The following is a 14,765-nucleotide window of genomic DNA, read 5'->3' as shown; positions in this document are numbered from 1 at the left end:
GTGTCAGAGTTTGGGGTTTTGAATTTTGTTGACAAACCTCTAACTCTTTACTGTGACAATCAAGCCGCAATCTTCTTCTCTAAGCATGATAGGATATCTAAAGGAGCCAAGCATATGGAACTCAAATATCTATCATTAAAGCAAGATGTTAAAAGAGAAAAGTTTGTCATTGAACACATAGGCACTGAGCTAATGGTCGCAGACATATTTACGAAAGCATTACCTCCAAACACATTTATGAAGCATGCAGAAAGTATGGGTGTGGAGGATAGCAATTAATTATGTTGTCTGATAATGTTTTAGCCTATGTTTGACATTTATAAGTGCTCTCTTATGACTTTTACATCTTCTATTTTGTTTCCAACGTGCGCACACATTATTGTTTGTTGGAATTATTGATAACAGAATGTGTCTTAAAAGACATCAAAGAGACCATTAAAGATAACTCCTACTTATGGAATAATGTTTATGGTCTAGCTATGAAAAGTAGTCAATGTAGTAATACATGGAAGGAATCATGTTGCAAAATGATGTGTGACCGCCATGACTCTCATTGGTTACAAGATTAGCTAAGACACTTATGAAAGACCAAATGAAAATATAACATATTATGCCGGCCTTATGATTCCCGAGTAAAACCATTATACTAACGACCAAGTGGGAGAATGTAAGAAAATAATTATTTCTTACCCATGTATGTGGTCTTATAGTTAGTAGGTTATTTAATTGGATTTTTTATATTTTGTTTTTAATCATTTGGGAACTAAAAGGAGAGGTGTTAAGCTACATGTGAAGCTTATGCTTATAAGGACAAGTATTAAGGTACATGTCATGCTAAAGCTTATAAGGGAACAAGTGTGAAGTTGCATGTTGTGTTTAAAGCAATGCTAGACACTTGTTCTCACACTTGTCACCACTGTCTTCATCTCTACTATGATGGATGGTTGAGATTAAATTAGAAGACAAAACCCTTATGAGGAGTAAGGTCGTCTTCCCTCCTATAAATAGATGGTTTGCTCCATCACAAATCATCACAAGAACAAAAACAACACATAAAGAAAAGAGTTTATAGGAAAGGGGAGAGAAACCTTAACTTCCACCTAAAGATCATCTAAGCGTTTATTTTCAAGTCTTCAAGCCAAGCCATTGAAAGAAGAAGAAACCATTCAAGGAAGCATCATTTCTACAATGAGTGAAGGTATTACTTTAACCGTCTTTATGATTCTATTCTGTGATTAATATAAATGTTTAAGATTTTGGGGTTCATGTTAAAAGAACGTTTAACAACTTAGTTTTCCCACAAATATCTAGCTCTAAAATTTTTTAATTTGGACATAGGTTTTAAAATAACATTTACCATAATTCACTTTTGTTTCACACAGACTAAAGTTTTGTGGTCTTATTTTTTCCTTTTACGAAAAGGGTTGACTTTTTTATGGACAATGATGTTTTTATTAATCTAAGTTGCGACCAGAGTTGAGATATGTGATATGTCATATATATATATATGTATGACTAGATTTTAATCCGCGATATTCCGCGTGCATATTTATATTTTATGTTGTATTTGTTTGTTAAATATTGTATGCTTTATAAATAGAAGAATAATTAAATTTTTCGGTCGTCTGTATAGTGAAATATTTATATTAATTTTTTAATCCGCAATATATTTCATGACCATTTGTTTGTTATATTTAGTTTGTTAGCTGGAAAAATGATTGCCAGTTACGCCAAATATAAGCCAACACATGACCACACATACAAACAATATAAATGTTTTGTTAGCTACACAAACTATTGTCTACATAAGGACATGCATAAACAAACATGAGTTATGTGTACAATGCCATAACAATCTAATACCGATGATTTTTTTGCCGGAATCCGATGTTGACCGGTATTGACTGGCGTTGACCAATATTGACCGGTGTTTACCAATGTTGACAAAAAATTAAAATTTTTGTTTATTTTTTATAAACAACAAAAGTTAAAAAAAAATACATAACTTTACTAAAAGATTATATAATAAATTTTTACTACAAAATAATACAACAAATATACAGTTTCCTTTTATAAATTCAAAAGTTGGTTTTTAATTTCATACCATATCATTTGTATACCTTATTATATTTTATCATGTAGCATGCTATTAAATATTTTTATAAAACAAATAATGGTAAATCAAAGTTTAAATATATAGCAAGATGCAATATACTTTAACAAAAAAAACAATATAACAAATTAGACTCAATTATAAATACTCTATTAATATTTTTAAGCCAAAAGATTTTAAGAAAAGATTATATGTCTCATCATTTCTTATATACCATATTATATTTTTTATATAATAAAGGAAATTTTTGTATAATAAAATTTTACTACAAAGTATTATAACAAATATAATATGGTATATAACAAATATACATTTCCCTGCCAAAAGATTTTAAGAAAAGATTATATGTCTCATCCTTTGTTATATACCATATTATATTTGTTATATAAAAAAGGGAATTTTTGTATATAATAAAATTTTACTACAAAGTATTATAACAAATATAATATGGTATATAACAAATATACATTTCCCTTTTGTATATAATATGGTATAAAATTTAAAACTAACTTTTGAATTTACAAAAAGAAAATGTATATTTGTTATACTATTTTGTAGTAAAATTTTATTATCTAATCTTTTAGTAAATTTATGTAATTATTTTGTTAATTTTTGTTGTTTATAAAAATAAATTTTGGTCAACGCCGGTCAATACCGGTCAACACCGGATTCCGGCAAAGAAGATATCAGAATTAGATTGTTCTGGTGTTGTATACATAACTCATGTTTGTTTATGCATGTTCGTATGTAATGACAATAGTTCGTGTAGTTAGTAAAACATTTATATTATTTGTATGTGTGGCGATGTGTTGGCCTATACTTGTTGTAGCTGGCAATCATTTTTCCTATTTAGTTTGTTTTGTTTAGTGTTTGAGATTCTATTTTGATTTTTAATTATTATAACAAAAAAATAAAGGATCTAAATACATAATAAGTCATTTATACGCTATGATTAAGTCACATTATTCCTAAGGATTTAATTATTTTACACAATTTTAGTTAAATCAACTTTATTTTATATGTCAAATATTCTAATATTAATAGTGTTGAAAAATAATAAAATGAGAATTTAACTCGTGTTAGCACAAATTTAATAATATATTATTAATTCCAACATGTCCTATTTATAAATCATAAACTATATAACCATATTATATTTTCTAAACTTTTTAAATTTTACATATTCGTAATATTCTAAAATTTTCTAAGTTTATATACAGTAGTTATAATATTTAAATAAATGTTAGTCGAAGTTTTTCTTCTGTTAAGAATCAAATCTCACAAGTATTGGAAAACAAAATAGAAATCAAATTGTTGTTTTTTTTGTTTGTAAATGATTCAGAGATAGAATATCTTTAAAACACAATAGAAAATGTCGTTAAAATGGAATGTAAAATATTATAAAACAAAATCTGAAGTAATGCTATTTTTGGAAATTGTTTAAGGATTTAAATCAGTACAAATAAAAAGATAAAACCCAAAATATACTTAAAAAAAAGAAACTTGTAACATGAAAACTCACATGAACATATCGATTGCGTTTGCCTAAAGTCAAATCAAAATACTGACAAAAAAAAAATCAGAACTATAAAAAGTTATTAAAGAACTGCCAAAACAACCAAATTTTCGACATTCCATGGCAGATAAAATACAACGACTATATTTTTATAGATTTTCTGGTAAACTAATCATTTCTTTGAAAAAATACGGCGAAAACAATTTCCGAGACCAGCGAAGAGTAAGTATTCTTTTAAGGATTCTTTACTTCAAATTAATGATCTTATTGATCGTTCTACAAACTCTTGGCGAATTGATCGACTAGCCGAACATTTCAATCCAGTTGGTGTGGTTTTGGTTGGGGCTCTACCTCTGAGTATCACTCCGCAAGGGGATTCTCTTTGTTGGCATTTTAAGAAATCGGATAAGTATACGGTTAAGTCAGGGTATCATACAGCTCTTTTGACAGTTTCTACGGGGACTCCGGTGGTTGTGTGTGGTCCTGATATAATATCATTAAAGGCTAGTGTTTGGAAAGTTAAGTGTCCTCCAAAAATACAACACTTTATGTGGCAGGTTCTATCTGGGTGTCTCTCGGTAACGACAAATTTACAACGTCGAGGGGGTTTCGTGTGACTCAGAATGCGCTCGTTGTGGTGTTCCGATGGAAACAATCAACCACGCTTTGTTTGAATGCCCGCCTGCGCATCAGGTTTGGTCTTTGTCCAATGTTCCGACCGGAACAATTGCTTTTCCCTCGGGTTTGGTGTATGCCAATGTGGACCATTTCCTCGGGGCACAAAATCCAGGGTCACAGATTTCAGTTTTTCCTTGGGTTATGTGGTATATTTGGAAGGCCAGAAATGCAAAGGTTTTTGAAAATGAGGTGGAACGGCCGGAAGAGATGGCACAGCAGGCGGATAGTGAGTCAAAGGCCTGGTTTGCGGCCCAGGTAGAGGAGGAGGAGTTATTCTCTGTAACTCAGAATCCTGGACCTCGGTTGGCGATGGGATGCGTTTCCCTCCCTCCTGTTTATACCGGTTACCGCTATTTCGTTTAAGGTTCGTGGATGGACACAGACAAGTTTGCAGGTGCAAGTTGGGTGTGTACTGTGTCCCAAGGATCCTCACGGCTTCAGGGCGCTTCGAATTTCCGCTGTAGCCTCTCATCCTTTCATGCTGAAATTGAACCTTTTGTTTGGGCTATGCGATGTATGCTAGGACATGACTTCAGGGATGTGGCTTTTCTCACAGACTGTTCAGATTTGGTGAAGGTGTCTTTCCCGTCCGACTTGCCAGCATTCTTAGCTATCTCGACGATATCAAGATGGATATGGAGGAATTTACAAGTTTCTCGTTGACATTGATCTCTAAAAATGCTAATGTGTTTGCGGACCATTTGGCACAACAAATTTGTACTCAACCGCATGTAATCTTATGTAGACAATTTCTTCTCTAATTGGCTCGTTTGAGCTAATCGTTTTCTTTTGTTGTTAAAAAAATACGGCAAAAACTTTTAACCAAAAGAAGTGGATGATTTCTTTTTTGTTTCTCTGCACCAAAAGAAGTGGATGATATGCATCAAAAAATTACCAACGAACAAGTCTTAAAAAAAACAGTATTAATGGTAATAAATTTTTGGGAAAATTGGAAATAAAGGATATATTTTTAGAAAAATGTCTAAATATACTTTATTTTCACAAGTTTGGTCACATAGTTTTATAATAATCAAAAACCAATTTTGCCCTCAAATTTACATAAATTTAATAAACAAAAATATAGATTCCTAATTAAAAAATTCCTAACAGCAAAAACTCTAATCGATAAAGAGATTTCTATTATACTCATAAACCATCAAAATAAACTTTAGAGACATTTGGTGAGTTTCTTTATTCCTCCTTTTCTCATCTGGGCGAAGCTTCATTTGTCCACCTCTTGTTCTCGCGATTCATCTTTTTTTGTTTGCTCCTATTAATAGCTCAATTTCGTTTGCTTCTCATAACCATACTTTGAATTTCGTCTTCATATTTCAGTGTATCACATAGTTGTGAAAGAGGAACAGAGATAATCGTTAAGAATTTGCCAGAATATGTGAAAGAGGATCGACTTCGAGATGTCTTTTCACAAAAAGGAGAAATCACAGACGTGCAATTGATGCGTTTAAGGTACATATACTTGTAGATTCACAGCAGCTAATTTGTTGTGTGTGTTTATGTTGGAATCACTCTATATAGTTACGGTCGCTGCTTTTGCAGTAATGATGGCAGAAGTAGACAATTTGCTTTTATTGGATTTCGTAATGAACAAGAAGCTCAAGCTGCTATCACATATTTTAATAAGTCTTTCATTGATACGCTTAAAATATCTGTTGAGATGATTAATTTTCACTTAGCTAGATACTCAGTTAAGTTTCATGACTTGTGTAGTAGTAGTACTAGCTAGTTTTGAAATCCTAATTTAGATTCTCCTTTGGGACGCATATAGGTTGCGAAGCCTCCTCCGAGGAAAGAAGGGAAGGTTAATGATAATGCTAAAGGAGACAATTTTCTAACATTTTTCTCGACACTGGTCGCCTTTTCATCCGTAACCTGCCTTACACTACAATGTAATGGATCTTCATCTTGCGCTCTTTTTTCTTGTTTCCTGATTCCCCTTTGTGTTATTCATCTTTTATATATATATCTCTATTTGTTGTTAAAATAAATAAAGCTCATGAAACAGAGAAGAAGAGCTTACTGGACATTTCAGCAAATTCGGTGAAATATCAGAGGTCCATCTTGTTCTTGACAGGGAGACAAAAAGGTCCAAAGGAAGGGCGTACATCCTTTACCTGATCCCGGAATCTGTAGTAAGGTATTATAATTCATACCAATTAAAAAGTTCTTAAGTGCATGTTTTTCAAGAAGTAGATCTTTAGTTGTTAGTTAATGTTTTAAATAATTGATTTGGATGGTGTTGCAGGGCAATGGAGGAATTAGATGACACAGCTTTCGAGGGGCGACGGTTGCATATTTTACCAGCTAAGCCCCATGAAAAGTCTGATAAACAAGTGTCAGTGACCTCTACTCAATGTTTCGGTCTTCAAACTTGTAATCTACTAGGTTTTACCCCGTGGTACACCACAGGTCTATTATTTTGTTGATATATATACTGTTAACGGTTGTAGGTAGAGTTTTGTAGAAATTCTTGATTCGCAAGTTGAGAATATACATTTTACGATTTATTAGTTATGATTTAGGAATGAATGATCTGGCATATTCTTATTATGATTCCCAATTTTTATTATCGGATTAATAGTGTACATTTAAAGCTAATAAGATCTTACCAAATATGTAATCGTTTATTAAACTCAAATTAGATATTTCCTAAGATGTATTCATCTTGAATTAGTTGCTATATTATAGGGATGTGATTAAGAGGATGTGATTACATAAATTGGGTTATCAATTCTTTTTGTCAAACTCGGTCCTAAAAATTCGGCATGCAAATTAGATATTTCCTAAGATACAATGGGCATTAATTGGATGTAAATAAGTATGCTATGGATTAAAAACCGGCCCAAAATATTCGGCAATCTTCAGGAGGATCTGGATAATTGAATCGGTTATAATTTTAGTTAAAAACCCGACCCGAAGTTGGCAAAAAGTGATGGTACCCTATTATACTCCAAAAATGTATTCCGAGCTCTATATGTGGATATACTTGTTTGGTTACAATTATCCTAAGAAATTTTTTGATATATATCCGTTTGTAAAAATTCAAATCACATTATATGCTGAAAAAAACTAAAATTTTATTAACTTTATGTATTGAATAGTAATTAAAATAATTAAATATAAGATTAATAAAAATGAAAGGAGAATTATATTTTAATCTAACATATTTAGCTAAATTAGATAGATATATTTTAAGAAATTAATATTATCAAATAAGGACATAATTGTATTTGGATGTAAGAATTGTAGAGAATTTAGTTGAGACTTGTTTGGATACAAAGATAAGAGAGAATGGCACAAAAATGTACTTAAAAAAATGTTAAGATAGATTTTTTTTCATCAGTTGTGTTTGTTGGATATGCCAAAACAATATAATAGGACAAAAGCATTTCCCGATAACATTGTCCTAGGGATATTTTTGACCCAAAAGCACTTCCCGATAACAAAGAAAGCCTCTGTTCTTGGCCACATTCATTTTTTAACAAATGCAGATTCGGCCAAGTCAATGGCTCGAGCAAGACCAGCGGCTTTGTTCTCGCACTCACAGTGTTCGTCCTGCGGGTCACTATCAGCTACTACACGGGCTCCAGCTTGTAGATAAGCCACCCACTCACGGCTTTTGTTGGCATTTTTGTAAGAGTACATTGTAATGTATTGTATTGACACGCGGTCGGGAAAACGATTGTCCTAAAGGATAAAGCAATGTACATGTCACGAGTGAAGGAGACTCCACCAAAATCGCCACTGTATGGTCCACGCCTTGTTGCCTCTAGCTCATCGATTAATTCCATGGCTTTGACCTTTGGTGCACCACTAACTGAGTAACTGTTCCCTCGATAATGACTTGCCGCACGTAGTGTGTCCCAGCAAGTCAAATCATCTTGTAATTCTTTAGTCACCTACACGGATAGAAGTAGAACTTAACCGTTGAGCTTATATACATAACATGGGAATAGCGTTCGATGTTCATAAGCTTCTAGGTTTGAAATTCAAATTAGAACTTAATCCTAACAAACAAATATGATCTTAGATAAATATTTAGTGCTCTCAAATAGTTTCAGTGTATACATTCTACTTTTTCGTAGTAGATATCTACTAATTTTCTTAGAGATAGAGTAAAAGGAATAAAACATATTCTAACGTTTTCAGAGCATAGAGTAAATCGTAGAAAGATTGTACTAAAAAGTTTAGAACATAGAGTAAACCGTAGAATACACACTCTAAATTTTATAGAATTTAGAATTTCGGACTACTAAACTATTTAGAACAAAAACTATTCCTGAAATTAGTATAACATGTACAAAATGTTAGAACACATAATCCGTTTTTTTAGAACAGCAGAAAACGTTTTCTAAATGTTTTATATCAAATTTTATCCATAAAAAAAATTAACTTCTACATTTTTTTCTTTTTTTGTAAAAAATTATATTACCTCTATTATTATATATTTACTTATTTTCCTATATTTCAAGTCTTATAACTTGTTAAATTTAGGTTTATTAATTTGTATGGGTATTTTAGGTAAAAATGACCATTTTCAAAAAAAGGTGTATATGAACAAATTTTTTTTTTATGATCCTTTATTTCCAATTTTCCCTAAATTTTTTGCAATACCATCTATACGAAATTTCAACTTTTTTACAACAAGTACAAGGAGAGTTTACTGCCGTTGAAGTTTGAACACCTGTAAAATCATTACCGGGATAGGTTTCTCAAAACGAAAATCAAAAAGTTTTTTTTTTTAATTTATTCCACCCTATAATTTACATGTAAATGCGTGAAATTACAGCTAACAGTTATAATTACACAAACTGAAAATTTCCTTACGAACTTGCTTCTATTAAATTGTCAATTTATTAATAAATCGTAATATCTATGATTCACAACCCACAATTATTGGTTGAAAAATAATAATTTTTTTTTGTTTTGAATTAGTAAGAAGTTCCGGTCTTAGGCCTTCCATCCCCTCAGGCCAGGGACCAGAACATTTTATATGATCCCCTCCTACTCACCGTCCCTCAAAGAAAAATATTATTTAAACCTCTATCAACCATTGAACCAAATAAATTTCAACAAATCAAAATTTTAACATTAAATATATCATATATATGCACATATATAGATATTTATTAATAGATGTATAGATATAGATATTTATTAATAAATCTAAGTCATATTAAAAATTAAATTTTATTTTCAAATTTTATTGTCAATTACTCCCTCTCTTTCACATAAAGTGTCAAACTAGGATTTTTTTTTGTTTCAAAACGAGTGTCATTTTACATATCTATATATACATTTTTGGAGACATTTATGAAATAAATCCTGAAGTTCATACCTATTTACAAGCATACCATTAACATTAATTATTAATTTGTTTTTTATTTAATTAATTAATATTAAGTTTCTATTTTTGAAAACAAGATTTCCCATCCTAAATAAATTTCCAAAACAATTGGAACCACTCTCTTTAACATTAAGTATTAAGTTTTTTTTTTGACAAAAGTATTAAGTTTATAATTAATTTAATTAATATTAAGTTTCCAATTTTACAAAACAATATTTTCTCCATACACAAATTTCCTAAACAATCGGCCTAATCAATAAACGAATTGATTTTCGATCTTGGAGGAGGATCCGTAGCCGAGATTTTTGATCTCAACGCATTGATCTCAATGTATTTAATACTAATTTTTACTTTCATGGGTTTTCTATGATGAGTTTTTGCGGATTAAAAATCTTTGAACATGTTGCCTGACCTGCCTAGCATGGCGGGTTTGGACTATAGTTATAACACTAAAACTATTAGTTTATCTCCTATATACTATAGATTTGTAATCATAGTTTTGAAAATTAACTTATAAATTATTTAGTATTTGAACTACAAAATATTACACATACTATAGCACATTCTTAATATTCCAAAATAAATAAAATCTAAACAAAATTTTAAATTAATTAGACAAAAGTTAATTAATTGAGAATTTGAAAACTAAATAAATTAAAAATTATTATTTAAAATACAATAATTTATAATTTAGTTCCGCGGTGTACCGCGGGTAAAATCCTAGTTTCTAATATATTTTTAATGTTAAATTTTCTAATTTACTCCTAAACTCAAAGCTCATATCATTGAATTTAAATCAGTAACCATTTACTTACTCTCTATCATAAAGGATGATTTAAGGATTTTAACATAAATTAAGAAAACATTTAATGTTTACTATAAATATGTTATTTATCCATAATAACACATTTCTTATAACTATTAACCAATAATAATTCATCAAAATTTTAAATTCTTAATTAATGAATCTTGAAATCTACAATTTCCTAAAATTAATTGATAAAAAATTACAGAAAATTAATATTTGTAATACAAGAAAAATTCCTAAAAATCATCGTGTATAATTCAAGTTTTCCTTAATTTTTGTGAAATGTACAAAATTGACATTTTTTGTGAAAGAGAAAGAGTAATATTGACGGGTACGTACATACTTATTACGGACCTGAATTTGTCCCCTTGAGATAACAGCTATTTGCTAAGAGCAAGAATTGATCGAAGAAGTTGGACCATGGAATGTTTCCATGATTAGAAATCTCAAAGAGAAGTCATCTGTACTAATAATAGATTATTAAAAAGAAGATGCACTATGTGCAGACCATCCAAATTACCCAGAAGAGCAAGATAGATAATTAACGAAAGTGATGGCTAAACACATTAAAATTGAATTAAAATGTGGATATACCCTTAAGATGCTTCTCCGATCTTCTCTATAAATGTCGACCGTCTCAGCCACCACATTGTCACAACCATCACCACCTCTCTCTCTCTCTCTCTCTCTTTCGATATCGTTAGTTCTCTCTCTTGCCTCGTCCTCGAACATCAATCAACAAAACGTGAGGGTAAGATTACATACAAATTTATAATATGATCTTCATTCAAATACTAATTTGCACTTGTTTGAATGATTTGATTATTTATATGTATAACGACAAAAGCTCTTCTGTTATAATTAGATTAAATTTTAAATTTGAAAAAAGAAATTGTATTACAAAAAGAAATTTAATACGTAATTTTTACTTTTACTGCATGAAAACAGGAGAGACAAAAGAGACTCAGATGGCCGACCAGCAACTAGGAGTGCTAAAAGCACTTGATGTTGCGAAGACGCAACTTTATCATTTCACGGCGATTGTCATTGCCGGTATGGGTTTCTTTACGGATGCCTATGATCTTTTTTGTGTGTCCTTGGTGACGAAGCTCCTAGGACGCCTCTACTACTTCAATCCGGAGTCAGCAAAGCCTGGCTCCCTTCCCCCTCATGTTGCAGCAGCAGTCAATGGTGTGGCCCTCTGTGGGACTCTTGCTGGTCAGCTCTTCTTCGGATGGCTTGGTGACAAGCTAGGAAGGAAAAAGGTCTACGGTCTCACTTTGATCATGATGATCGTGTGTTCTATTGCTTCCGGTCTCTCCTTTGGAAACCAAGCCAAGGGTGTCATGACCACTCTGTGCTTTTTCAGGTACAACTATCACGGTCAAAACTATTTTATCCATGAAAATGAGATCATGCACATGATATTGAAACCTCCAAAAACAAATAAAATATAAATATTAACATTTGAACGGTTATGTATAGGTTTTGGCTCGGGTTTGGCATTGGAGGTGACTACCCTCTTTCAGCCACCATCATGTCTGAATATGCTAACAAGAAGACTCGTGGGGCTTTCATCGCTGCCGTCTTTGCTATGCAAGGTATCGGTATCTTGGCTGGTGGTTTTGTGGCTCTTGCAGTCTCTTCCATTTTCGACAAACAGTTTCCATCACCGACCTATGACCAAGACAGGGTTCTCTCAACGCCTCCGGAGGCTGATTACATTTGGCGTATCATTGTCATGTTTGGCGCTATACCTGCGGCCATGACCTTCTATTGGCGTATGAAGATGCCTGAAACCGCACGTTACACTGCTTTAGTTGCCAAGGACATTAAACAAGCAACAAAAGACATGTCCAAGGTCTTACAAGTAGAGCTTGAAGTTGAAGAAAGGGCTGAGGACCCAAAACTGAACTATGGATTGTTCTCCAAGGAATTCCTTAGACGCCATGGGCTTCCACTCCTTGGGTGTACCTCAACTTGGTTCTTGCTTGACATTGCTTTCTACAGCCAAAATTTGTTTCAAAAGGATATTTTTTCGGCCATTGGATGGATTCCAAAGGCAGGCACCATGAATGCCATTCATGAGGTTTTCAAGATCGCTAGGGCACAGACTCTCATCGCGCTTTGCAGTACTGTCCCAGGGTACTGGTTCACCGTGGCATTTATTGATATCATGGGAAGGTTTGCAATCCAACTTATGGGATTCTTCTTCATGACAGTGTTTATGTTTGCCATTGCCTTCCCATACAACCACTGGATCAAGCCAGACAACCGTATCGGATTCGTGATTATGTACTCCCTCACCTTTTTCTTCGCCAACTTTGGACCAAATGCAACCACTTTCATTGTCCCTGCTGAGATCTTCCCAGCTAGACTAAGGTCCACATGCCACGGAATATCAGCTGCGACAGGTAAGGCTGGAGCCATTGTTGGAGCCTTTGGGTTCCTCTATGCGGCTCAATCACAGGATCCGACCAAGACAGACGCAGGATACCCACCTGGTATTGGAGTTAAGAATTCATTGATCGTGCTCGGTGTCATAAACTTTATTGGCATGCTCTTCACGTTCCTTGTCCCTGAGCCAAAGGGCAAGTCCCTTGAAGAACTATCCGGTGAAGCTGAGGTTGAGAAATGATTACGCCGTCATATTGTCAATATATATTTGTTATTCGTTTTGTAACTTTGATTTTTCATTTTTTTTGTTGGTGATATGATAGTGTGCACCTCTACGTTTGCTTTTTGTGTTTTTCTTAGTGTGTAAGTGTAACCATTGACCCGTTTTCAAAGAACTACTAAGAAGCAAATTCATGTTATGTTTTGTACTGTAAAACAAGTCTTCGCCTCTTAATAACGGCTCATGTAATACAAATGAAAAATATTTTTATTTTAATACTTTTATACTTCTTTTTTTTTTTTGAATTGAATGTTAAATTTATTTATAAGTTCAAAGAGACTGTAATTATGATGAGAAGTATGGAAAACGATGCTCAAACCATTGGCAGAGCCCTTCGTCGTAAGCATGGTTGCCCTTATTCCGGATGGAGCTGAATCTGTTTCTAATAGTCTTGTCATGGTTGCTCTTTCACTAGACAGCTGGTGATGCGTGAGCTACTTCGTACCGTCTATTGTTTCTTTCACGCAAGACGTGATATAGAGTTGCTTGGAATGTGTATCGTATAGTGAAGAGTTTTATTCGGCTGTAGTTTGAGCTCGTGATTAGGGTGATCAAGTGATAGCAAGAGGTGAAGAAGTCAGTTGCCAAGAAACTTCCCATCAACGAAGTCCAGACTTCAGCTGAATAGTTGCATAAAAAAAAGAAATGGTCACGAGTTTCATCAATGGCTCCACAGAAAATACAATCAGTGCATTGGCCAGGGTGCCACTGTCTGATTCTAACTCCAGTGGAGATGTGGTCACTACAAGAAAACACACGAATAGCGACTGCACTATTTGTCACTTAATAGTCACTAAATAGAGTATAACGACCAAATAACGATTATACAATGTAGTCGTAAATCCTTCGTCGCTAAAATTAATAGTCGTAAAAACAGTCTTTAAATAGCGACTATGTTACGACTAATCTTAACTGTCGTAAAAGTAGTCGTAATATAGTCGTTATTATTTACGACTAATTGGCGACTAATTTTATGACTGCAAACATTTGTCGTAACATAGTCACCAAATTTAGTGACTAATTGGTGACTATTTAACGACTTTAATCGTATTTGTATAGTATTTATGTATTTATACATTATTTATACAAATTATATATATTATTTCAATAATAATATCTATAGTTTATTAATTATTATTAAATATATAGAAATTATGAATAATTTTTGTTTGGAGTAAATTGATATTAAAAATAAAATAATATATATTTCTATGAAACCATGATTTAAAAAAAAACTGTATTACAAAATAAAATAAAAAATATAATTAAAAACAAGAATACATCATACTCCCANCTATCACGGTCAAAACTATTTTATCCATGAACATGAGATCATACACATGATAGTTGAAACCTACAAAAACAAATAAATATAATTATTAACATTTAAACGGTTATGTATAGGTTTTGGCTCGGGTTTGGCATTGGAGGTGACTACCCTCTTTCAGCCACCATCATGTCTGAATATGCTAACAAGAAGACTCGTGGGGCTTTCATCGCTGCCGTCTTTGCTATGCAAGGTGTCGGTATCTTGGCTGGTGGTTTTGTGGCTCTTGCAGTCTCTTCCATTTTCGACAAACAGTTTCCATCGCCGACCTATGACCAAGA

General features: G+C 32.6%; 2 protein-coding genes and 1 long non-coding RNA gene across 3 annotated transcripts; all 3 read left to right on the top strand.

The window, feature by feature from the left end:
- On the top strand, positions 5,503–6,717 carry LOC109127561. The gene is made up of 4 exons (XR_002034127.1): positions 5,503–5,774; positions 6,094–6,214; positions 6,331–6,462; positions 6,571–6,717. It is a non-coding gene; the product is annotated as an uncharacterized LOC109127561 (long non-coding RNA).
- Positions 8,028–8,249, top strand: LOC109127396. Its single transcript, XM_019232031.1, is given in 1 exon segment — positions 8,028–8,249. A coding segment is annotated over 1 exon segment (222 nt).
- Positions 11,449–13,143, top strand: LOC104725121 (probable inorganic phosphate transporter 1-3). The gene is made up of 2 exons (XM_010443726.1): positions 11,449–11,849; positions 11,966–13,143. The coding sequence occupies exons 1-2, from the start codon at positions 11,449–11,451 to the stop codon at positions 13,116–13,118; spliced, it is 1,554 nt and encodes a 517-aa protein (XP_010442028.1). The 3' UTR covers positions 13,119–13,143.

The sequence above is a fragment of the Camelina sativa genome, chromosome 11 (assembly GCF_000633955.1).
Source record: "Camelina sativa cultivar DH55 chromosome 11, Cs, whole genome shotgun sequence".
Taxonomy (NCBI): Eukaryota; Viridiplantae; Streptophyta; class Magnoliopsida; order Brassicales; family Brassicaceae; genus Camelina; species Camelina sativa.
Note: the sequence above shows the minus strand (reverse complement) of the source record. Positions and strands in the feature narration are given on the sequence as shown.

Coding starts and splice junctions, on each gene's coding strand:
- LOC104725121 (XM_010443726.1), top strand. CDS start 11,449: ATGGCCGACCAGCAACTAGGAGTGCTAAAAGCACTTGATGTTGCGAAG. Junction 11,850..11,965: donor ACCACTCTGTGCTTTTTCAG/GTACAACTATCA, acceptor GGTTATGTATAG/GTTTTGGCTCGGGTTTGGCA.